Genomic DNA, 26,843 nt, shown 5'->3' on the forward strand with positions numbered 1-26,843 from the left:
CCCCAGAACAGAGTTTGTTGGAGGATTTTTAATCAAAAGATAAGAGTTTTCACAGTGAGCCCAGGCAGGAGAAAACGGACGATGAATAAAAACTGAATTATGATTTATCTGTACATTAAAGCCAACATATAATATGGGATATTAGCTTTAGAAGTTTATCATCAGCTAATTTATTTCTTGAAAATAGGAATATTAGATTAGAGCATATTTTTCCTTGATTTGAGCAGGTAAATAAGACAATATGCCAATTCAATAAGAAAAAAAATTGTTGTGTCTTATTCATTAGTATCTAAGAACAAAAATATTAAGTAAAAGATCAAAGTTAGGGCAAATACACTAGTTCTGGAAAATATTTCACCTTTTCAAATGTTTCTGCAGTGGATGGACAAAACATGGGATAAGAAAACACAGGAAACTACATAGCATTAGAACATGTGGGGCAGGTAAAGAAAAGTTGGACTTTAAAACCAAACTTTAATTAATAATGTAGTCAAAGGTCACTCTAAATAAATAGTTTTCTAAACTAAATTTAAAGCAGCTGAGGGTTTTAGTACTTTTACAAATTTCTAAAAATTTGTTCAAGGTCAATGAAAACTACAAAAATTTTCTTTGATTTTAATTTTCTTTCCCAAGTTTCCCAATATATTATCAGAATACTGAAAACTAAGTTTTACAAATGACATTTTAACAGATTTCACGTTCTGCGCTTCTGGTTAGAATAGAGTTTCTATTGGTTTGTGTGGAACCAATAGAAATGAGTCTGCCCTGCCTGGACGTTTGCAACAGCATTTCTATTGGTCCAGGCACAGACTGCCCAGAACTATATAGAATAAAATCAGTAAAAATCACTTCTGAAAGACATGCAATTTGTAAAAATCAGCTGCTCCCGCCAACAAACAAACAAAAAAAACTTTTTTGTAGAAGTATGGGTTGAATGTTTGCATACACACCAATATGTTACTCTCAAAAATGTTTCTTTGACTGAGAAGCTTTTCAAAGTGCCAATTTTGAAATATATTGTCTTCAAATGTCCTTTTTTGTGACCAGTCCTTTGATTTCAGTAATATTTGTGCAAGTTTCTCTCCATATAAAACGGGGGGGAAATGGTTTTGGGGGCAGGAGGGAAGGCATCCCCGGGGAACCGGATTTGTAAGATCGCCTATGGGTGACATGGATTAGATTCAGCCATCATCATTGGTTGTTTTCCCCAAGATAACGGAAGTTTTTGTCAGACAGAGATGAATCTTTCCTATTCACTATCAGTAATGATTATGCAACTTTAAACTAAACACCAATAGTGATCTTCATCCAGTTTACTTAAAACTTTAAACATCCTACAATAATCCTCTGCCTGCTCACCAGTGATTCGAAATGCTAGTTAAAAGTCAATAATCTCACTTTCTTTAATGAAACAATAAAATTGTGGCTGATGTGTCTGATTGCTGAACTCTAAAAACATTTCTTATTCTCTCCCTGGATGTGTCTGTATTTAGGCCACATCCCTCCCCCAGGCTCACTGCTTGTGTTCATAATCCTGATGGTTCTAACAAGCGGTTGCCATTTCTAAAATAAGGTTACCACTTTCCCAAACACATGTATAGGTAAAGGCAAGTCATTGAGTATAATAGTCATGATACGGCCTGTGAGTGGACACCTTCCCGTTACGACAGCGTATTTATTAACCGAATGGAGGAGAATGCAGTTCGGTGTGTAGTAGGCTATACTTCACAGTTTTATTTGATGTGCAGACGCTACTGGTGAGTGCATGCTTTGCATGAGCATCATTTGCACAATCAGTTTACATTTCTGCAGCTCATTTATCAAATTACATCAGCCTCCTGCAGTGAGTAGGCAAGACTGGAGTGAAAAAAACAATTTAACTTTCAATGTCATTAAGGAGATAAATGACTGTACTGCAAAAACTGAGAGGAAAAAAATCAATTTTTTCTTAAACAAGTTTGTTTTTTCTCGATTTAAAAATACCGATTTGTCAATCTAAGATGATTTACATTCAAAATAAGAATACATAAAACTACCTTATCTATTTATCCGATTTTAAGGGGGGAAAAATACTGATTGCATTGATTATTAATCTGCCTCATTATAATACACACATTTTGAGAGTTTTTACTTATTTTTAGTACCGATAATGTAGTGTACTTCAAATGAGGTTCATTTGGAGGAATCAAACCAAACCTTTTCTTAAGGGCATTCAGAGATGTAATGTTATAATATGAATTTAATGATTTTTATCTTTGCAACACTTTGTCTGAAAAAGAGAAACAAAGGCTGTGTTTTTATCTATTGCCACCCACCGCTCATTGCATATGTTCCTATTTTACATTTCAAGCTGAGGATGGCTGCTCTCTTAAGTACCTACAGCTAGTGCCTAAAATTAAAACCTTTATAACTTCTATTTTTACTTTTACTTTTACTTCTATTTTTCTTTTTAACCAATATTGTGATTTTATTACAATTTTCCTCTCTGCTACCCAGAGACGTGAAAATGCTTAACTCCAGGTTTTCATTGTTTACATTATGGTGTGAATTTTGTTCCACTATTGTTGCAAAGAAAAGTAGAACATTTACATGTTTTGTAAATGAAAATCATAAATAAAATCTAGAAATTAACCTGTGAAAAACTTTTGAGATAAACTTCCAAATTGTTTAACGTTTTATTTTAGCGAAACGTATTTCAATCCATCCATTATCTCACACGCTTGTCCCAATTGGGGTCACGAGGGGTGCTGGTGCCTATCTCCAGCTGTCAATAGGCGAGAGGCGGGGTACACCCTGGACAGGTCACCAGTCCATCGCAGGGCAACACAGAGACAAACAGGACATACAACCATTCACTCACACCTACTGTAATGAGGATCTAGAAAAGCCAATTAACCTAACAGTCATGTTTTTGGAGTGTGGGAGGAAGACAGAATACCCAGAGAGAACCCACACATGCTCTGGGCGAACATGCAAACTCCATGCAGAAAGACCCTGGGCCAGGAATCGAACCCAGACCCTTCTTCCTGCAAGGCAGCAGTGCTACCCACTGCCCCACTGAGCAGCCGCAAAATGTATTTTTCAAACTTTATTTATTTTTTTTCTTCTATTCTTTACAGATTCTATATTTCATTGTATTTTTTTAATGACTGGAAGATTTTTTTTTTTTAAGAATTTAATTTCTCAGATAACATTCTCTTCACTTAAGCATAAAAGAAACACTCACTCCTTGACCAATAAAAATGTTGTTGCTAATGCAGTGATGTCTGTGAACCATTTAAAAAATTTAAATTCCTAAAACTCAATATGAAAAGGAGAAATTTGAAAAAAATAAAACTTGAAAAGCAAAAATAAAGAGAATTTTAGAAATTAATTATTTAAAAGATGATAATACAGTAAAGTATCTCTGAAAACTCCTTAAGCCAATCAGATCGTTTGCTAAATGCGTAGAACAGATCATTATGTAGACGCACCATAATTTTCTAGAACTGCATAAAAACCAAACTGAGGTAATAATCTTCAGACCAAAGGAGCAGAGATCCAGAATTAGCTCCCACTGATTATGGCTGAAATCTTAGTGTAATGATGGACTCAGACCTGAACCTGCAGAGGCTCATAAAGGCAGTTACTATGTCAGGCTTTTATCACCTGAAGAACATCTCTAGGATTAAAGGACTAATATCCAAGCAGGATCTAGAAAAACTAATTCAAGCATTTATCTTTATTAGAATTGATCACTGCAACAGTGTCTTCATAGGTTTGTCTAAAAAGTCCATCAGAAAGCTGCAGCTGATCCAAAACACTACTGCCTGTGTTCTCACTAGAACTAAGAAAGTAGATCACATTAGCCCAGTTCTGAAGTCCTTCCACTGGCTCCCTGTAGATCTTTCTTTCCAAACGTTGAAAAAAAAAAATTTAAACCCGGGAATGAGGGGTTAGACCAGCTTTTTATTACAAATGGAAAGGGAGCCAAATGCTGATTGTTAGCGGGTCTACCCATGTTTGAAAAACATGCCTTAACCTGCTATTTTCAGTGGGAAAGAGGCTTTAGACTATAAATCTTTAAATGGATCAGCACCTCAATCCAATACAGATCTGTTGTCAGTGGATAAAACTCCCAGACCACTGGGGTCTTCTAGTTCCAGCCTTCTCTGTCCACTCAGAACTAGAACCAAACATGGAGAAGCATAATTTAGTTCCTAGGCTCCACTGATCTGGAACAAACTCTCAGAAGACTGGAAAAAGGCTAAAAAGCCTAATTTATTTGAAGTCAAAGTTAAAAACCTATTAGTTTAGAGCTGCCTTTGACTGATGAAGTTAAATTGTTAACTGAGGTATCTTTCTTTTATTCTGCTTTTATTTTTGTTCTATTATCTAATTAATGTAAAGCACTTTGAATTGTCCTTGCACTGAATTAAGCTATACAAATAAAATTCCCTTGCCCTCTTTTAAATTACAAGCTTTTAAGGTTTAATTTTTTGTTTGCATCTTTTTTTTTTTTTTTTTTCAATTTACAAAATATGTCTTTTGCTTATAACAACAACGGAACAAATTTTATTTTGTATTTTATGAACTTAAAGCGTTCTTGTCCAGAGTCCGCCATCACAGGTGTTTTACTGCTACTATTGTGTGGAAAACCTCTTACATGCATGCATGGAGCCGCACACAAGCTGCAAGTCGCTCCTCCCTTCTGTGTGGCGCCAAACACACCTTTAGCGCCACCTACAGAGCTGGAGTGAGAGGGTCAGTGTCTTACTCTTGTTAAATGTAACATGACCAAAATTGAGCATCTCTGTGTTTTGTTAAGTTGCGATTAATACTAATAATAATAATAATGTTTAGAACTGTAAATATAGGGTCATATGTTTATATCAATTTTTTATGTATTTATTACTGTTTTCAAGGCTGCACTTCAAAAAAGTGAAATTGTCTAGAGCTGTTTATTTTTGTATACTCTTGTGTATACAAAATAAATTTGTGTAAGTCTAAGATTATAATAAAAATGTGATTAAGTGCCCAGCCATGGCAGCAAGGCTGGACGCTACCCGAGGCAGGGGGAATGATGAAGAGGGAAGAAATCTCTAAATCTCACCATTAGATAACTACAGCTTCAATCAAGTTTCTCTTCATAATAAAAATGTATTTTGTAATTTAAAAAAAAATTGCATTGGGCTGCAAAATCATTAAAAATGATGCAAATGTGAATAAATCTTTTTTATGAATTGCTAGGCTTGTTTCCTTTAAGGCGGTTCTGTAAAAGAACCCGATATTTTCCCAGCATTACTTGATGAGGATGCTCTCCTGCAGCACCCCCAGCTCAGCTTTCATGTTTTCTTGTCCCACAATGCACCACAGATGGGTCTGCAATGCAGGAAGGCCAGTTTAACTGCCAGACAGGTTTATTATTGAGCATGCTTGGATGATACTGAAGCTGCACAGAGTGGTTACAAATATTTCAGAGAAATAAAGGAAGTCTGCTGGAAATCACCTTGATGACAAAATCCTAACAGGTTTTTCAAATTAGAAGGACCGATTTAATGGTCTTAAATAGAACTCTGTGATTTACACAACACATTCTGTAATGTGTATTTAGCAGATTTCCTTCTGCATTATATGTCATGCTTGATAGCACTTTCATTTTTATAGTTATTTCCTAATATGTAATTCATACGCGCTCTCCTTTTTTATCTGCAGCTATGGCCAGCAGGATAAATATGCTGCTCCCTCCATGGGCGCCCTGACAGGCATATGAACATTGGTTTTATGAATATGTTTCGAGGAAAAGTATGGAAGCCAACGGTGACCTTCCAAACAATAAATAGTTATTTCTCCACATAATGAGAAAATGATACAGTAATCAAGAGAAAAATACTAGATTTTAAACTAACGAGGTGATCATGGATTACGAGAGCTGAATCTTTTGTAGGCAATAGAATATGAGTTATGTAGGTTACGAGCGGTACTTAAATACAGCACCACTGTGGGTGCGTCGCCACAGAAAGCTGTGCTGAATACTAACAAGAAATGTTAAACTAAACCAAGGAAACTTTATATCCTAAAATTATTTTAAGTTTATAAAGAACATGTTTTCCTCATCAGGTTCTTTATTAATTTGCAAAATATCCTTATAATGTTCTCATATGCAGAGGCAGAGTAACGTTCTTAGCTGTTTTCCATTAGAGCAGCACTACCTTAACAAACAGTAATAAGTAGTGCTTATAAATACTTAAGCAGGTGTGAAAAAGCTGCCCGTAAATGAATAACTAATCTAAACATCTGGTTCATTGTTCATTGTTTTCATTTTTATGTAATAATGTAAATTACATGAAAATTTAAATTGTAGTTGACAATAAAGTTGATTAATGGATTTGATTGATAACAGATTTATAAAAAAAATATTCCTAATTCTGGTATTTTAAAAGATTAAAAAACACACATCCACAAAAACGTATATAAAATAACAACTTAGACTAAAGAAATTGACTAAAGAAATACACTACATCAAGTAAAACTTTTGAAGATGATACGTAAATGTAACTATAGCAACAGCACAACTCGCCTATTAATTTTACCTGCCAATTAAACTCTCAGAACCTCAAAGAAAACCACTGATTTACGTTAGAGACAGTCATTTTGATTTTCTAACCTCCCTTTTCCCCTGAAAGACCAGGATTTGTTTTGCCCAGCATTCTTCGGCCTGCTTTTCTCATTACCAGGGAGCTTTATGTAAGGCAGTGCTGTCTGACTTTTGGCCTGTAGGGGTTAGACCTGTAACTTCAAGATGTATTTGCAAAATTAAAAGAGTGGTTAAAATTGAAACTGGTATTTTGATATGTATGGATGTAGTGTTAGCAACATTAGCAGTTCATCATGGTATTTGTATCATCGTTTCCCAGTTGATTATACAATAGGTTAAAAGTTAAACAAGCAGCCAAACTAGTGATACTACGTTGATGTCCAGTAAAGTGTGTCCAGATGCGTCTGATGCTTCTGCTGCTCCTGTGTTCAATGGCAGTGAACGGCTTCGCTATATTTGCTGTGATCAGTGGGTAAAAATAAGCTTTAATAAATTTTAACGGAGAAAGTCCACCTGAACACATCGTCTGTGCAGTCAGTTAATCCAGATTAGGATCCTGCCTTTAAGGAACCACTGCCTGCGCTTTGGGTAGCAGACTGAAATGTGGATTTGGAGACCTTTCAAAATGAACTATGGATAGTGATTGAGATTCGTTGAGGTGTGGTTCGAAGCTGATTGGCTTGTAATGGAGGCGGATGAGAGTAATCTCATCGTTTCTTCAGATGAACTTCCACCTAAGCTTAAACTGAACTCCTGTCCACTGGAACTCATAGAATAAACATCCACATCTGTATTTGGACAACACAGGTGGGTCCAGATAGGTCGGCTGGATTTTTTTCTCTCTCTGACTCTAAAATCTTATACTTACATCATTCTCCTCATCTTCATTCTTTATTATTATTTATTTCTTTAATATCAGAAGCCTTCTTCTTTCCAGAAATCTCTGTCTTCTTTCTTCTCATGCCCCATTTTTTGCAAAAGAAACTAGAAATGTCACCAGGTTTAAATTTTATGCAAAGTGTATGCTTCAAGACTTGGAAAAATTATCCCACTTTTAATGCCAGTATACAAACCAGAAATTATTTATCACATCTGCACAGCCTCACAAGCCCTTCTGTTTAGAATCATGCATTGATGGCAGAAAATGTATTATTTGATAATATATATTATAAAAATAGATTTTATTGGGTAAATCAGGCATAGTTTGAAGACAGTAAGAGGATTTTGGACAAACAAGCAATTGGTATTTCCAATCTTAATGACATAAAAGCAGGGAGAGGGGCTGAATGGCCACCCTCTGAGGTCCCCCCCTCTCAAAAGAAATCTGGAACAGCCCTTGCAAATAACCTAATTAGCCATATGAAGCTCTCTTAATTCCTTTATCACTCTCTTAGTGATGTATGTCTATACTCTCTCATTCTCTTAATGTTCAGCATATGTTGGATGGTTCAGCAGTCAATGATTAAACGGCCATAAATCAGCTTGTTTTGTCCTGGAGGCTCCAGCTTCTGCTCAGAAACACCTGCAGGGGACAGCGCAGGATTAGGCTGTGCAGAAATACTCCTGCACCCACGTACCGCAGGGATGGATGGATGGTTGGGTGGATGTGAAGATGAAGAGAACATACTTACATGGCCTATATACACGCGTACACCCTGAAGTCAGCAGTGCATCTGAGCTCCTTTTTGACTTTAATGCCTTGGTGCTGCTCAGCCTCTGCACCACACACACACACACACACACACACACACCAACTCTGCAGTGACGCGGGGAGGCTGGCTGCACTTATTACAATTCAACGTCAGAACAAGTTTGATAAACGCCCCCTCCCTCCCTCCCCTTCCTCCTTCATCAGCCCCCTCTCTCGCGCGCTCTGGCCCATTTCAGTGGTCTTCATCCACAGAGTGAGGAGATCCTGTTCTCCACCTCCATCTTTAGGTTCTTAGAGCATCAGCAGCATCAGCAGCATCAGCAGCATCAGTAGCAGTGGGCTGGCACACATTCAAAGTGGGCGCACATAGAGAGACACAGAGAGAGAGAGAGAGAAAGAGAGAGAGAGATCCGCCGCCGCATCTTGTGGATTTCTTTGCGCTCCAGTCCGTTTTCATGAGTCTCTCTGCTTCTCCTCACCCACAAACACGCCAGGAGTTGATTTCACTTCCCGTGGAAAAATGTGGAGTCGCTCAGTTGCGGCGGTCCTGGTTTTACTTCATCTCATCGGGGACGCGCTGGCAGGGTTTCCAAACCAAATCAACATCGGTAAGTTTAACCACATCTGTTGTTCTCTTTTTTTATGGTTCACGTTTAAAACCCTGTTGGGAACCTAGTCCGTCCCTAGTCCGTCCATAGTAAGCCCCTAGTCCGTCCCAAGTCCGTCCCTAGTCCGTCCATAGTGCGCTCCTACTCCGTCCCTAGTCCGCTCCTACTCCGTCCCTAGTCTGCTCCTACTCCGTCCCTAGTCTGCTCCTAGTCCGTCCCTAGTCCGCTCCTAGTCCGTCCCTAGTCCGTCCATAGTAAGCCCCTAGTCCGTCCCAAGTCCGCTCCTAGTCCGTCCCTAGTCCGCTCCTACTCTGTCCCTTGTCCGCTCCTAGTCCGTCCCTAGTCCGCTCCTACTCCGTCCATAGTGCGCTCCTACTCCGTCCCTAGTCTGCTCCTAGTCCATCCCTAGTCTGCTCCTAGTCCGTCCCTAGTCTGCTCCTAGTCCGCCCCTAGTCGGTCCCTAGTCCGCTCCTACTTCGTCCCTAGACCGTTCCTAGTCCGTTCCTAGTCCGCTCCTAGTCCGTCCCTAGTCCGCTCCTAGTCCGCTCCTTGTCTGTTCCCAGTCCGCTCCTTGTCTGTTCCCAGTTCGCTCCTATCCGCTCCTAGTCCGTCCCTAGTCCGCTCCTAGTCCACTCCTCGTCCACTGCTTTTTACAGTGGGGTTTGTTAAAGCTGGAAGATAATTCAAAGAGTCTAATTGCAAGTTTAACAATCTGCAGAGCATTTCTTTAGAGTATTCATCAGAGAAAATATATATTTGACTCACTGGATTGGCCCTATAGTGGCCCAAAAGGGCCATATCACAGAAAAATATATTTTATGATATATAAAATAAAATGATTAAAATATAAGATATTTTAGTTTGTGGTAACCAGTGCTCCTTTACATACAGCTGAAAAATAATAGTACAATTTAAATAGACATAGACAAGCTAAGAAAAAATAAGATATGTTGCAATTTTTAATATAGTAAAAAAAAAATAATAAAAAAATATACTCAACCTACAGGAAAAAGTTTTTTATTAAATAGACATTTATGTATATATGATCATCAAAGTTTTAGTATGTGGAAACCAGTGCTCCTTTACATACGGCTGAAAATAATAGTACAATTTAAATAGACATAGACAAGCTAAGAAAAAAATAACATAGGTTGCAATTCTTAAGATAGTTTTTAAAAAATTAATACAAAATATAAAAGATAATCAACCTCTCAGGATGTGCAAAATGTTTTTACAAAAAAGGTATGAACAAATAAACCTGTATTTATGATCTACTCTTCACAAAATCCCGTATTAAAAAAATACATTTATGTAGGAAAAGTATGTGTGATTAATTTATTATTAAATAACCTAATGTGACTTTATTTCAACCTTACATGTTAAAAATACTCTCTAGCTTTTCAAAATAAACATCTAACCAATCAGCAAGTCTAAAGCAGTTTTAGCCCCGCCCATTCACTTTCATTGGTTAAAAATAAATACTGCAATCAAGTAATGGAAATATTAAAATAATGGTCCAAACGAGGGTAATATGAATTGTATGTGTAGATAAAGGGACCCATTAAAATCAAATGAAGCGTATAACTTAAAGGTATAGAGGACAATTTTCACTCATTTCTGAAAAGACCAGCCCTCTCCACTTTAGAAAAAAAATGCACATGTACAACCCTGTACCCGCTCCAGAGAGGGAACGCCTATAAAACGCGTGCAAGAGCATGCACAAGCCCATTTCTCCTCGTGCACGCTCTGTTTAATAGTTGCCATTTGAATCACTCATAAAAGCTTACTTTCCCAAAAAAGATTCACAATTTTTTCACTGTCCGAATCACCACTGGAAAGTGAAAATGTGGACGAGCACGTAGGACGGCCTTACGTAAACATATCACCAGAGTGATTGTCAATTAGGAGGACCACTTATTTAGATGATCCACCTGGAAATAAAAGATCATCCTCTATACAGTTAATTACTACAAATAAACACTGTGTTTTCTTTCTGATCCACTGTAGTGCTGCCAGAGCTGACCAAGTCACCTGAATAGCTGTTGTTGAAACATGTCTTTTTTGGGGGTTTTTTGTTATCCAATCCTCCACTATACCTTTAAAGACACATTATGTAAGTTTTTACCTAAAAATATATTTGAAATAGCCTTTTTATTTGATCTTTCCGACTAAAACATCATTTGATGAGCAGACTGACACCTCAGCAGTTGAGCCTTGATGCATCTATTAGCCTGTAGCCTATTTTCATTTTTATTTTTATTTTGTGTCCTTTTTAGCAATATAGCTCTGGGAATAGCTCTGTCCCAGCTAGATAGTCCAACAGATTTGCTTTCACAAACAGATCACTGTTACCATAAGGTTTCACTTAGTATATGTATATGAAACTTATATAAGACATAGTAAGGAAAGAGGACATGAAAAGAGAGAGAATAAAACAAAAAAGCAAAAATAGACAAAAGATAGACAGTATCTCCTAGAAGTCTACTTCCAGAACCTGTATGCGACGTGAGGAACAGGAAAAGAGAGAGCAGTGGCTATGCCTTAGGCATCCATGTGTGAAAGGTAAAACTTACACAATATTATTCAGGGCGTTATATATCTGTAAATGCAGCTTAGTATTTAGTATTAGTGTGTCAACTAGCATCTGGAACCAAACTTGCCTGGTATGTATCCATAGGCATGCTCCTGTGTAAAGGATTTTAAAAGCCTCTTCAGAAGGAAAATATGCTTATTAGCAGGTGTGGGTGGCTCCAGACTCTCCCTACTGGGCCCAGGACTGGTAAAGAGGTGAAATAGGCCCCCGATATCCAAAGGCACCCCATATCATTGGGTCACAAGGAGGGCAGACATTAGGATGGCCAGACCTACCAGAGAAGGGCAAATAAGGGCACCCAGAGACACACCCCTTAGGGGCCAAACCCTAAAGTGCCCGACCCCAGAGGCCATAGTACCAAGATCCACAGGGCATCCCATTGGTTCTGCCAGCGGCTGGTCACACCCAGATGAGAGCCCAGGGGTCCGAGACCCAGGGACGTACCGCCCCCTAAGAGGCTCCTCTCATTGGCTGGTAGTATAAGGGGGAGGAGACTGGCCCTGCTCATACTTGGGGCCTACAAAATTCCAGTAGTTGGGGGGAGGCAAACGTTCAACCTGACAAGTAGGTAAAACGTAATTCACATTCCTCCAGTCACATTCACACAATCCAACCTGTACACCCATATGGACATATGGAAGCGCTCAAATGAGACGTTATAAACTGTACACCTGCCAAAGCAGAGTAGGTCCCAGACCCCCGCCGAACACCGAAATCTCACAACGGGAGAAGAAGACATCAAAACCATAGGATGGTAACCTATGGCTTTGATGGAGATGCAGAGGTGTTAGAGATCCCATGCCAGCCCCCTTCTGATCAGATGTAGTGTTTTTGCCTGTTTGACTACTTTGTATTTAAAACTAGGGAGGATGTTAGGTTTGCCCTCCCACCTCTGCCACCCTAAATCTTAAGTGTTTAAATGATTTCCAACAACCACAGGTGGGCAGAGTATCGCAAGCAAAGTTAGAAAGGCTCACCCACATCCAGTGCTTCAAACGTCCCAATCCTGATGCTCTACATACATTATATATGTTTTGGAAATGTTATAAATGCTGCTGACTTGGGTGTTTGTGGAAATTGGGGCATGGGCCACCACCAGCATGGGAGGACCCACCCTGTGAAGACCTCATCCCCAAGATCCTATATGAATCATGGGATGCAGAGAAATGGGAAACGGGGTTCTCTCAGGGAGTCTACTCCCCTAGTGACCCCAATAAGCTCCCCGTTCTCCACCAGGGGGAGGCAGGCACTGGCAGGCACTGGGGTAGACCCAAAACCCAATACCCCATCCCCCATCCTGGATAGGAGAGCCACTCCAGCTCAATGCAGTCTTACCAGGGGACACTATACCCAGATGACCCCCAGCCAGGGTATAGCATTCAACCCAGCCTCCAGCCTAGCCCAGGGCCCACCACAGCCTAGTCAGGAAACAAGTAGGGCCTGGATTTACTTCTGGTCAGAATTTTCCAGCTGCTCTGCAGATCGTGACATCATCTATTTTAAATGTATACAACCTAGAAAGCAATCAAAACCTTATATATTTTGTGGATACTAAGAAGCAACCAAAATCCAGCTCAACTCAGACACCAATGGCATGTCCACATAAGGTGAAAAAGTTTTTAAAAAACAACCTGTCAAGTACTGATTGATTGGTTGACTTTATTAATCTCACAGTGGAGAAATTTAGAAGAAGAATAAATGCCAAAGGAAGAAAAGGGGTATGGGGGTATATACAATATATACAGTGTGCCCTTATATATATATGACAGCTGAAGTCTTTTTTTTTTTTAAGCAGGATTATTATACAATATTATTGCACAGGGTATTTACATGGGTTTTTATATAGATGGGTATTTATCTAGCTATCGCACTGGGTATCAAATATTAAGAAATAGGTTATTGCACATTGTATTAAATACCCTGTGCAAATAAGATTGTGAAAATGGCAGCCTAGTGGTTAGGGCATAGAGCTTGAAATCCTGAGGTTGCGAGTTTAAGCCCCACTCCCACAGCCTCCAATCCACAATGGCAGGCCACTGCTCCCCAATCTCTTCAGCCTGGCAGGCAAATGCAATGAAATTTGTACTCTCCCAACAATAAAAACTACTTGGCCTGGGCGATCGGGCAATGGTTAACATCGAGCCCTGCACCGCTACCATTCTGAGAGCCAAAAGTTTATTCAACTATTGTCACCCATTCCAGGTACTAGATTAACTTTGTATTAGTCTTTTTCCTGGTTCACGAAGGTAGGCAGCAGTTTGACAAAGCGATGATGGCTATTATTTTACATCCAAGTAGTATGCAGTTCTTCATATATATATATATATATATACACACACACATCAATTTCAAACAGATGGTATCGGTATGGTATTGGTCAATTGGCCAATACGCACAGCCAGTTATCGGTATCGGTATCGTAGCCAAAAAATGGCAGCACTTCTGTTGTTTATTTTACAAAGTCCCAATGATAGAGGAATATATGATATAGGATATCAGTAAATATCCATTATCTGTAATGGCAATATTAACATTAATTATTGATATCCGCCAAGATTTTGATATTGTTGCATTGCAGATCTCAATCTATAGATATAAAATATTTAATTTCTATCTAAAAACAAATAGAAACTGCAGAATCTAAGATTTGTCCAAAATGTCACACAGACATTTTTATTAAGAGAAACTTATAGACGTACATGAGAAATGGCTTAAAAATAACATACCCAAAAATATAGGGGTGGTGGGGCAGTCCTTCGTTGAGAGAGAGGAAGTAGCTAACCTTACGTGCAAGCTGGTAAGGTGGTCGTTAATGACCCCTCTTTTAGATGCATGGACCAGTGTCAGGTATTGCAGGCTAACAAAGAGCCCAAAAGACTCCCCATTCCTAAGGGATAGATGCATTTTTCTGATTTAATTTGCATGTTTTCTAAGCCAAAACAAGGTCTTGTTTTGTTCCACTATATAAAGCCTCAACCTCAACACTAATTCTGACATTATGAATTGAAAAAGCTCCCTGGATGGGAAGTGAAATGTCTTCAAGCTTTGAAAAATTCCAGTGGATTGTTTTTTTTAACATTTTGGAAAGACTGTGACCTGGATGACTGAGAATCTTCACCAGCATCGGATTCTTAATCGTTGTCTGTGTTGTCGCAGTCAGTTTACCTACCAAGGGTTTCCCTTTCATGGCATAAAAGAGTGAAACAAAATCACAATAGTCTGAAAATGCTTTTTTTCTGTAAGATCGTACCCATATTTCTTCATTTCAGAGTTGTGTAATTTCTTTCAGACATATATTAGCGGTGTTTCTATCCATATATACCTCTATTTATGATAAGACATGAATGTCACCAGCACTGCATGAAGATCTCAACATTTCTGAGGTAAATTCTGCCACTTAAAGCCCCATCCCTTCAGTTCCACAGCCTCAGTGGTTTACTCTAAAAACACACAACATCTTCTACAATGTTTAAGGATGAAATCAACTCTAATTGGGGGGATTCATATTGTATATTTATTGTGAAGCTATCATCAAAGTACAGTTTGTAATTTTAAAACTTCTACTTGTTAAAATCCTTTAAAAATCTGATGAGATGTTTCCTGTGTGACATTTCCTGCAGGTGGACTGTTCATGCGCTCCACAGTTCAGGAGCACAGCGCCTTCAGGTTTGCTGTCCAGCTCTACAACACCAACCAGAATGTGACAGAAAAACCCTTCCACCTCAATTATAATGTTGACAACTTGGAGTCCTCTAATAGTTTCTCTGTCACACATGCCTGTAAGTAACTGGTCTTTTAAATATTATTTCTGTTGCTTAGATTCTGGATGAAAAAGTGATGCAATTATTGAGCGTAAAACAGATACAGATCCTAACAATACCTTCAAAGGTTCTGGTCTGGTTCTTTCACGCTCTGTTCTGGGTATCTACAATCCTGCAGCTGGATGGTGGAAACTGGCGAAGCGCTTTGTCTTTATCCTCTCAAAATCCACTCGGGCGCCTGCAACCGATTTTTTACAACTCAGAAAACATGAAAATTAAAACCTGTAAGATTTTTTACATGAAATATAAAAAATGAAATGTTTTATATTTTTAGATTTATATTTAATTTTTATATAAAACCTTTTACATTTCAAAAATTTGTCTGAACGTATTGAAATATGTATTTAGGTGCACCATAAAGGACTTAAGAGATATGTGTTAATTCTTAAAACAAAATGGTTATTGGTTACTGTGAACTTAATAGGGCATAGTCAGGTTTTATGGCTCTACAACAAAGACCAATGTGACTTTTGCACTGGATTTAACTTTATTTAAAGAGAGTGACTAAAAATGGACAGATACAAAGGATGTAAAAAAAAAAAAAAGTTCACAAACATACATGGATTTCTGTAGATGTATGCCTTTAAATTCCTGTCAAATATACTCTTCTATATAGTCTTTTGAGGCGCTTAACTGTATCTCTTAGCATCCCATCCTTGTCAGTGTGTCTTGCAGCATATCTGAATATAAAAGGCTCATTGGACCATTCGTGTCATAGTGAAATCCATGTGACAACCATAATGGATTTGATACGAAGGAGTGTGGAAAGTGACGTGGCTCTAGAACTGCACGACATACCCCCCCGATCTTATGCCATGCAGGGCGTTGAGTCCCGAATTAATCTGTTATCTCCCACCAAAAGCCTTTAACACTCCATGCTCCAAGATCAGCCGCAGCTCTCTGAACTCTGCCAGCCGTCCCAGCGATGACTGTGAACGCTAATGAAGTGAGAACAAGCCTGCTAGAAGAAAGGGAAAATTTGAACATGATGGCACCTCCCACATCCAGACCCCCCCTTGCAGCTGTCCTGTATGTGGACCAGTCCTAGCAAACCGCATTTAGCAGTCCGGGGTGCAGCAGCAGCCGGATGGGAGCAGCTGCAGCTGCAGGCAGGTTGACACACATTCACAGCCTCACGCCACGACTGCAACCTCACTCTGTCAGCAGCTGAGTAATTACACTGAAGCAGCTGTTGGGTCAGTGCTCAGCTCAAGGGCACTTCAACAGGCAGTGCTGAGGAAGACATGCAGGTTACCTGCTGGGATTGTCTGGATCAGGTGTGGAAGAAAACTAGAATTCTCATCCATTGTGTGTGAGAAAAGCTTAGGGGTTTCTTTTTAAAGGATGAGAAGAAAACCGTGATAATCGGGAGAGAATTTCAGTGATCATCTTCTGCTTATAGCTCAGACTAATTCTAGCTGACAAAACACTGGGTGGTTCATTATGCAGACGAGCCGGTCGGCCTCGAACCCTTAAAGCTCCAACCTACACATTCACATATAACAGGCTGACTGCACAACGCCCCATCTTCCCTGGCTGGTTGATGTTTCGAAGCGACTTCAGGATTACGATTGTATGGAGAAAAATGTGTTACAATATCATTGAAAGCAAAGAAAAAGTAAATTCGAAAAAACTAGATTGTTAAAAAACGTCTTAATAAAAAAAAAAGTTCAGGAATAATTTATTATGTTCACAAGTTCAACCAATATATTGCCAGTTTGCAATTTTTTAAATATATTTAATATTTTTAATTTAATTTTTTCAATAAAAGTTTTTTTTTCACAAAAGTTTTTTTGGGTTTACTTTTTGAAAATCCCAAATTTTGTATTTACAAATTTTTAAGGCAAACTTGACCAGTTCTATACCCTTCATCTGGTGCTTGTGGGAGTTCGCCCAACCAGTCCACATGTGTTTTGTGAATCTGGAGAAGGCGTTTAACCGTGTCCCTTGTGGTGCCTTGTGGGGGTTGCTCTGGGAGTATGGGTCAGGAGGCATAAGAGCTGCACGTTTTCTACATAACCGAAGCAGGAGCTTGGTTCACATTGCCGGCAGTAAGTCAGAACTGGTCCCGGTGCATGTTGGCTTCCTCCAGGGCTGCCCTTTGTCACCGGTTCTGTTCATTACATTTATGGACAGAATTTCTAGGCGCAGCCAGGGACCGGAGGGTGTCCAGTTGTGGAACCTCAGGATCTCATCTCTGCTGTTTGGACTCATCAAACCAGGACCTTCAGCATGCACTGGGGTTGTTTTCAGCCGAGTGTGAAGCAGCTGAGATGAGGATCAGCACCTCCAAATATAAGGTCATCGTTCTCCACTGGAGAAATGTGGACTCCCCTCTTCTGTTCGGTGGAGAGTCCTTGTCTCAATTTGAGGAGTTCAAGTATCTCCTGGTCTTGTTGAAGTGTGAGGGACAGATGAAGCGTGAGATCAATGGACGGATCGGTACGACCTCAGCAGTGATGCGGTTGCTGTATCGGACTGTCGTGGTAAAGAGGGAGCCGAGTCTGAGTATAGATGTTTCAGATCGGCCTGTTTTTTAGAGTAGTCCTGTTTCTCTGACTGTGACTGGCTGGGTGTGCTCTCTTCATCCTCTGACATGGAAGCTGGCTCGGAGCTCGTCTGCCTGGCTGTGTTTCCTGGATGGGGCAGCATGTGGAGCTGGTTTACAGTTGCCTTTTGTATCTCTGCTTCGCTCTGTAGGCTATGTCTGCTCTGTCTACTTGAACTCTAGTCGTACTAAGTCTGGTTCTTTAAAGGGAGTTTTTCCTCTCCACTGTCGCTGCAAGCATGCTTAGTGTGAGAAATTGCCTTCTAGTAAATGTGACTGGATGATCTGGTTGAATTGTAAAGTGCCTTGAGATGACGTGTTGTGAATTGGCGCTATAATAAATAAACTGAATTGAAAGCTAAATTGAGTAGGTGGGCCAAGCTCTCCATTTACTGATCGATCTACGTTCCCACCCTCACCTATGGCTATGAGATCTGGGTAAAGACTGAAAGGACAAGATTGCGAATGCAAGCGGCCAAGATGAGTTTCTTTCGCAGAGTGGATGGGCGCACCCTTCGAGATTAGATGAGGAGATCAGTTACCTGGGAGGAGATGGGGGTAGAGTCGTTGGTCCTCCACCAGCCGGCCCCGGATAAAACGAAAGAAAATGGATGAATGGATTTTTAAGGCTTAATTTTACCTTTTTTTTTTAAATAGTTTTTATAGACTTTCTTTTATATAAAATTTTCTTGTAGATTTTTTCAGATTCTGTTTTTTACAAAAAAAAAATCGGATCTTTAAAAAAAAAAAAGGGGGGGGGGGGAGTTTTTTAGGGGAAATTTTATCGTGTACATGGGTTAAACAGTATTCTACTGAATTAATAGAAATCAGTCTGCTCTATGCTAACGTTAGCAACAGCATTTCTACTGGCCTGTGTACAGACCACCCAGAAGTGGAGCGGGTAAATCAATAAAATAACATCTGGAAAAAAACTTTGAAAAACTCAAATGTTAAAAGGAAAATAAAAATTAAAAAACATTTGAAACTAAAATATTTTGGACAATTAAACTGGAAAAAATAGACAGGATAAACTATTGCATGACCATAAAAAAGAAATACTCTCCAAACCTTTTTCTAAAGAAAAGTTTTTTTTTAAATAAAGTTTTGAAATATTCTTTTTAGAAATGTGTTCTTTGCCTTCAGTTATTTTGAAACACATTTCTCTCTGTAGATTTGATGCATTTCTGATAAGAACTGCAGGAAGGTCTGAGTTTTCCTAAACTTGCATCATCTATTGAGAGAGTATCAGCATGTTTTAAAATGACTGAGGTCGTTAGTATTTTTCCACCATTTTTTTATTTTTATTTTTTGGTGAGATGAGAGGGACAGACATTAATGAATGGGTCAGATTAATTAGTTGTGGGGCAGAACTCATCTTTTGTGTTTGCTTTATGGATCTCTGTTGGACTAAAAAGCAGGACACACACACACACACCTACACACACACACACACACACACACACACACACACACACACCCACCAGCTGGTTTGGTACGTAATGACTGTTACAAATCCCTGATGGCAAATGACTGTGTTGTTGCTGGCAAAGAGGATCAATAAGGTGGACAGCCGTTGTCCGGGAGCAGCAGTGTGTTTGTGTTTGTGCTCGACTCTGCCCTGTTCCCTGGTATGGAAAAATCAATTCACACCAAACTTTTGATCTTTTTTTTTCTCTCTCTCCAACTTTGCCTTTGGCCAGAAACGCTCAGCTGCGATGCTTTGAGTGCTCTTGTAAAAAGTGAACAAAAACACGATAAGGTCAACGACACATTGCAGCGAACATTTTCCAGTGGACATTGAATGGATTCTGACAGAGATCTTTGCTTTTTTGTTATGTTTTATTTTATTGTCCTGGTTCTGCCACCTATTGAGTGAGTGGCGTGAGGCTGCAGGACGCATCGACGTGACACCTTGCCGCAGGCTGGGACTGATCGGATGCATAAAAGGGGCAACAGTGAGGTCACGTCCATTAGGACAGCAGAGACAGCTAGACTGTTGGTAAAGGCTCCAATGACAGTTCTATATAAGCTGGAATACAAAATAACATTACATATAGCAATACTAAAAATAGTAAAAAATAAACACAATAATTACTATTTTTTCATTCCCCAGTATTGCTCATATTTATATTTTTTTTTGCAAGAAATTAACACGTTTTTTTAAATCAAATTAAAAATGGATATTTTAATTATGGAAAGTTTATGAGAGTAACTTTACTGTTTTCTCAGATTTTGTGTTTTTTTAAAAATGTCTTTTAAAATTTCTGCTTTAAATGTAATATTTTTTTACTTTAATATTGTGATTATTTTTTCAAATTTCTTTTTCAGTTTGAGTGTTATGATTGCTTTCTTTAAGGTTGCATTTTACAGATCATTCTCTTCTCATGTTTTTAAGATATTTTTCTTTATATACACATTTTTGAATAATCTTTTCTTAAATTTTCTTTTTTCAATATTTTATTTTTTTTTTTTAGAAATTTCATATTTTCCCTTTTTTTTCTTAAACTTTTGTTTTGCTGGGTGTGCAGGTGGCGCAGTGGTTAGCGCACACCCCCCGTGTACGGAGGCCTTAGTCCTTGACGTTATCGACCTGGGTTTGAATCCAACCTGTGGTCCTTTGCCGCATGTCTCTCCACCGCTCCGCTAGTGCTGCAAAGACTCAAAAAAACAACAACTTTAGTTTTGCTTTTTTAAGATACATTTTTTAAACATTTTTTTTTTCAAATTGTGTTTCATAGATCACAATATCTTCTCCTCAAGTGCAGTAGAATAGCTGACCAATACAGGGTTGCTGCTATTGTATACATCAGGGGAAGGAAATGTCGGCCCTGGATGGCCACTGTCCTGCAGCTTTTGCTTGTGTCCCTTCTTCAACATCTGAAACTAATGAATGGTTAATTGCCAGGGCTCTGCTAAACTGCAAAGGAGGCCATTCTAAATTTTGTTTTAGGTGTGTTGGAGCAGTAATGCATGCAAAAGCTGCAGGACTGTGCGACTCGAGGACGTCTTTGGTAACCCCTGTTTTACGCAGACCAGTAGAAATGTGTCTTCCACTCATTAATAAAGGAAAGCCTGCCCAGCAAGGGAAGAATTAGATCTGACAACAGCATTTCAAAATAATAATAATTCATAAAACTGAATATGAAAACAGAAAAAAAAATCAGTAAAGAAAAATTTTTAAATAAAAAATCAGTAAGAAAAAATAATGAAAAAAGTTCAATTTGAATAATCAAATGTAAAAGAACAAAATCTAGATTTTTTTCAAATTTCAATATACAAAATGCATTTTTTTTAAATTTCCATTTTTACAAAAGGTGTTGTTTGCATGTGGAAACTACTGTCATCCTTGGACAACAAAGAGACATTAAAATCTTTCCAACAAGTTAAACGTTTAAATGTAGCAAAGTGTTGGAAGCTTGCAGTTTGTTCCTACACTTCCCCCTAGAGTCTACCAGAGTATTGGTAAAGTGGGGCAAAAAAGTTGCATGTAGTGCAAAAAGCTGTCTAAACCCTGTTGCGGTAGCCTTGTGGAAGAAGTCTAAAGACTCAGCACCAAAGAAAAGATTTCCACGCATAAATGCCTAAAGTTGAATTTGGAAGAGTGGCGGCCTAGTGGTTATGGCATAGAGCTTGGAATCCTGAGGTTCTGAGTTTGTGCCCCACTCCCACAGACTGCCACTCTGGGTCTCTGAGCAAGATCCTTTACCCCACACTGCTCCCCCGGGGCCGCACAATGGCAGCCCACTGCTCCCCAAGGGGATGGGTTAAATGCAGAGGTACATTTCCCCTATGTGAGATCTATAAAGTTCAATTATTAATATTAGTGGGGCATAAAAAAGCACAATATAGGACCTTTAAAAACATTCCTGTCTTTTAAATGAGAAAATTCCTTTTGCACTGATGGAGAAAACATGGAACTCCTTCCAACGAGTGGGAGGGGTCAGCGAACTACAAGAGCAACAATAAAGCACTGCAGAACTCACTTACTGTACATCGGATTAGATGGGTCATAAAAGTGAGAGGGGGAAATGTCATCCATGGAGAAACTACAAAATGTACACACACCTTCTATAACATGTAACCTTCTAGAAGGTGTATGGTCTTTCTACTAATAAAACAGCATTTCAGAAATAGAACATCAAACATGGTGGCGGCACTGCGATTGGTGGTCGCTGCTGGACACCTTCGCCATGATAGATGGGACCATAATTTCTTCTCTCTGCCAGAAAATCCTCCAGCAGAATGTCAGGCTATCAGTAAACAACCTTAATCTTAGGTAGTAAGATGATGATGCAGAGCGCACCAGCAGGCCCACCCCTAAATCAGCCAAGAGAAACAAAATTACGTTTTTTTTTTTTTTTAAAGCCCTCTTCAAACGGAAATAAACATGTGATGATTTCTATGGCCATAAAAACCCTGATAGTGCCAGAAAAGTAACCCTCCAATGTAAACAGCAACAGCGTTTAAAAGACAGATGGCCAACTATTGAAAAACAGCTTATGGCTGTTCTTACTGCCAGGGTAAGTGGACAGAAATAAAGCAAATACAGTCACTTATAAGACAATAAAGAGGTTTTTTGTTTTTTTTTACTGCACTGTACCTATTTATTAGTTTAGGTTTTAGGTTTATTTATTTCTGTAAAACAGAGCATAACGTAACTCATTCATGTAACAACCAAACTCATGAATGGAAAGGAGCTGAAATAAGTTAAACTTCTATCTGTATCCATTTATTACTTATTTAACTCCAGATAATTGCACCCGTATACAGAATACAATACAAAAACATCATGACTTTCAAGTTTCTTCTAAATGCAGGAAAAGGTTTTGATTGCTTAAACCCAAATTATAGATTTGTTCACAAATCAACACCTTTTTTCAAAGTACATCTTTCCATCTGTTCCTTTAAGTTGTACTTACTTTCTCTTTTAAAAAATCAGTTTTGAATATAGTTTGTTAGGACTGTTTTTAGTGTTTTTGAACATACATTTTTAACACTAGAAGTCCCAGAGAATTTCAGTTTTCCTGCAAGCCCCCCTCCCCTCTTCAAGTTTGTGTATTCACTCTACCTTCCTAAATGTCCCTATTGTAATGCAAATAGCCTATGATATGACCAGCCCTTCTACATGAGACTGGAAGGCTGAAACTAACTGGCATCAGAACCAGAGCATGCTCCAAGCACTCATTACCTGCCCCTGCAACATCAGAACTTTTTGCAGGAATAACTTGGTAATTCATATCTAAATCTTTTATTTAGGCAAACCTATTGAACAACCAGATATCATACAGGTCCTAGTTCCTGAGCTGAGAACAGGTCATAACCATGCTTTTCCAACAAGGCAAGGCAGAGCCTATTTATATTGTCCATTCACCAGCAGACTCATTTATATTGCAAAGCTCACTATGTGAAAGAAAGAACAATTAAAGAATAATTGTATTTTGTCTTGTCTTGCCTTTTCGCCTTTCGTTCAACATTTCAGCTTAGAAAATGACAAACAGTATGACTTCAGTATAGGAGTAACATTATTTCACCCAATGAAAAGCACTATATGTGAAGCTACAATTGTCCCATTTAGCCGTTTGCACAAACCCAGGGTGAGTTATGTTCACAACTTATATTCACCAAAGACATAAATCTATCCAGATAAACATTTCAGAACAACTGTTTTCCCTTCATGACATCAACTGTCTGGAGCTCACAACAGAAGGAGGATCTGAGAACCTTGAACACATTAAGGGAATAGTACACCCAAAACATGATTAGCCTTCATTTTCTACTCACCCCCATGCTGAACAACACTCTGGAGTACTTTTTGATATCTCAAATGCATCTGGAGATCTGGGAGGCTTCTTGCTGTCTGCTGACATTCAAATAATGGAGGTCTATGGCGCCCGAGGCAGAAAGGTCCCTAAAAGTCCACAAAAAACGTGTCAATATTCCTCCATACTGCTCGTCCAATGTATTCCAAGTGTCCTGAGTGGGTAGCGTCCAGAATTTACTCGAAACGAAGTCATTTAGAATGTTTTTAGAGCATAAACAGTAGTGTATAGGATTTCCTGAAAGCGCGCACCTGCGCGTTCACGACGCTACGGAAGCCGGCAAACCAAACCAGATGAAAGTGCGCATTAAGCGTCTGCTCTGCCAATAATGCAACCGTAGAAGAAGAAATGCGCTGTTTACCTGTGCAAAGAAAGAAACAACAAAAGAAAAATGTCTGAGGACTTCAGTGTTGAGGAAGAGCATGAGTTCTTTGCCGAGCTGAATGCGCACTTTCATCTGGTTTGGTCTGCCGCGGTTTCCGTAGGCTCGTGAACGCACTTTTAGGAAATCCTATACACTACTGTGTATGCTCTAAAAACATTCTAAATGACTTCGTTTCGAGTAAATTATGGACACTACCAACTCAGGACACTTGGAATACATTGGACGAGCAGTATGGAGGAATATTGAAAAGTTTTTTGTGGACTTTTATGGACCTTTCTTCCTCGGGCACCATAGACCTCCATTATTTGAATGTCAGCAGACAGCAAGAAGCCTCCCAGATCTCCAGATGCATTTGAGATATCAAAAAGTACTCCAGAGTGTTTTTCAGCATGGGGGTGAGTAGAAAATGAAGGCTAATCATGTTTTGGGTGTACTATTCCTTTAAGGACATGTTGATCCTTGTCTAGAGTAGACGGGCAACTGCTTTTTATCACCCCTGCTTCAACTTCCTACATTGCAGCAGAGACTGGAACGTTACTTTTATTTAGGCAAGGACAACCAGCCAAACAGGAACAGACGAGATAAAGCTACCATTGAGAGAACATGCAGATTTATTTATTTATCTTTTTATATAAGCACATTCCTAGGCAGACACAGCCCAATTAGCCACCCAGAAGAACAAGGGATGGCTCTTTGCTTGGAATGATCCTAGTAGGATGGACCTTCATGCTACTTAAATACATTAGCAGTCCAACTACTGATTGCTCTGTTGCAAGCCGACCAAAATGACTAAAGCCGGGCATACACTGTGTGATTTTCAGAACGATTTTCCAGTCGTGCGAGAATCTTTCGATCGGGCAGGCTTTCAGCTTCATCGTGTGTCGTGAGTTGGTAGTGTACAGGGGGTAACGAGGGGCGATAAGCCTCTCACAACCATCAGATCAGGAATCGCGAGGTGAGGAGAAAATCAAACATGTTTGATTTTCTCCCGCCCGTCGTGGGCGAATCGCTCAGTGCGCAGGCGCAAACAAGGATTCTTCTGTAAACACAGAAACATGGCAGGGATGCAATGAGTGAAATGGAGTTATGTCGGTAAAATTGACAGACCATAGTAGCCACGTTTGCTCAGTCATGTCTTTTTCCCAAATATTTTGCGGCCTTTTCTTTTTAGGGCTTTCAGCACAAAATTGCACGATTAGCTAAGGCAGCACGTTTCACTATGGTGGCCTTCATATTCCCCTTCTATTTGTTTGGCTTCCAGATAGACGAGTCAGAGCAGCTCCATGTCACTGCGGAGCTGAGTCCAACGTGCTTTTTAGTCATGCAGTGTGAGCAGGTAGATCGTATGAAAGGGTCGTGCTGCACATACATCGTGAGCTGTGAACTCAGATTGTACGACGAAGCCCGCACAGTGTATAGATGTTGAAATGTCTTCAAATAACTTAGTGAAAGCCAGGTTGCTGTCGGATTTAAGCTTGCTTTGTAATTCAGCACTAAGCTTTACTCATTAACAGCTACCCAATCATTTATACTAGAAAATTCATATATGGAATGTTTAGAAGCCTTTTGTGTAATTTTATATTATTTTTAGAGAGATTACTAAAAATAAAACTAATGTAAAGGACCACTCTTTCCCTCAAGATGTTAAAAAAATGTTACACCAGTATGAATATTATCTTGATAACTGAAACCAAATTCTCTTCTTGACATAACCCTCTCCTTTTATCTGGGCTTGGGACCAGCTCCAGGAGCACATTAGGACTGTGGGCCCCTTGTGGCAGGATTATTATGTGTGTGTGTGTGTGTGTGTGTGTGTGTGTGTATGTGAAGTGTAATGGAGGTATGTGTAAAGGTGTTTTGTATTTTTTTTTTAGATTTTTTTAAAATAAATTTTTGTTTTCATCATCAATAAATGTTTGTATTTATAATAAATATATATTTTTTGTGTAAAAACATTTGAGTGTGACGTAAGAAGACAAAGTAAGGGTGGGCTAGCCGGAGCACCCGGAGAGAACCCACACAGGCACGGGAGAGTATGACAGCTCCATGCAGAAAGGTCTCCTTCTACAAGTGAACAGCACTGACCACTGCTCCACCGTGCAGCCCCACTCTGTTTACCAGGATCTAATCAATACCAAGGTAGGAATCTACCTCAGAAAAAGACCTTGGTATGGAGGCAGTACTTTTTTATTTAAAGGGAACCATAGAGTTTTATGGAGGGTGAGGGCTAAATATTGTGGACTGGATTATGGATTTAGTGAATGGGTCTGGGGAGTTAAGGGTTAAAGGAAGGGTTAAGGGTAACGGTTATAGGGGAGGGGGGTGGGGGTGTTGGGGGGTAATTGTAAAGCGTGTAGGTGATAAAGGTTTGAGATCTGGGACTCAGTTTTAAGTTTGTTTGGAGGAAAGTTTCTTGAGGTTTAGCAGGAATTATTTTTCTGACTGATGGCATTTAAAGAGGTTGAAAATTCTTTTCCGTAAACATTTCTTTTTTGGTTTTCTTTCTTGGGATCTTTCAGTCTCCTGTTGCAGATTTTTGAACTCCTCCATAAGGCTCTCTGTTGATCTTTTCTTCTCCTCCTCCATCTCTGTCAGAGCCTTCTTAGCGTTTGCCACTGTCTCTTGAAGGCAGGACTTCTCTGTTTGCCACAGCTGCCTTTCACAATGCAGAACCTCCTGAAGGTGTTTCATAGCTGCTTCCATATCTCTAAGAGTGTTCTGCTGCTCTGTCAGGAGACTGGACTTTTCCTGGGCCCAGAGCTGTGTTTGGTTCTTCACATCTTGTTCCATCTTGAGCAAAACAGCTTTTATGTCATTGGTTTCCTGCTCTTTCTCAGCTAA

General features: G+C 39.3%; 1 protein-coding gene across 4 annotated transcripts in view; it reads left to right on the forward strand.

The window, feature by feature from the left end:
- The first annotated feature begins 8,531 nt into the window (after positions 1-8,531).
- The window catches only part of LOC119790901 (glutamate receptor 3-like), a 138,228-nt gene continuing 119,916 nt past the window's right edge, over positions 8,532-26,843 (forward strand). For 2 of the 4 annotated variants that reach the window (XR_005281781.1, XM_038296677.1), the window contains exons 1-2: positions 8,532-8,836; positions 15,050-15,208. Coding sequence is in view for 3 of the 4 variants with exons in the window: in XM_038296677.1 (XP_038152605.1) it covers positions 8,749-8,836; positions 15,050-15,208 (247 nt within the window). In the remaining variant the exon portion in view is untranslated. The remainder of the gene's footprint in view (positions 8,837-15,049; positions 15,209-26,843) is intronic. The other 2 variants (XM_038296663.1, XM_038296654.1) reach the window with 2 other exon arrangements.

This window comes from Cyprinodon tularosa, unplaced genomic scaffold (genome assembly GCF_016077235.1).
Source record: "Cyprinodon tularosa strain WSP-4 unplaced genomic scaffold, ASM1607723v1 ctg110, whole genome shotgun sequence".
Classification (NCBI taxonomy): Eukaryota; Metazoa; Chordata; class Actinopteri; order Cyprinodontiformes; family Cyprinodontidae; genus Cyprinodon; species Cyprinodon tularosa.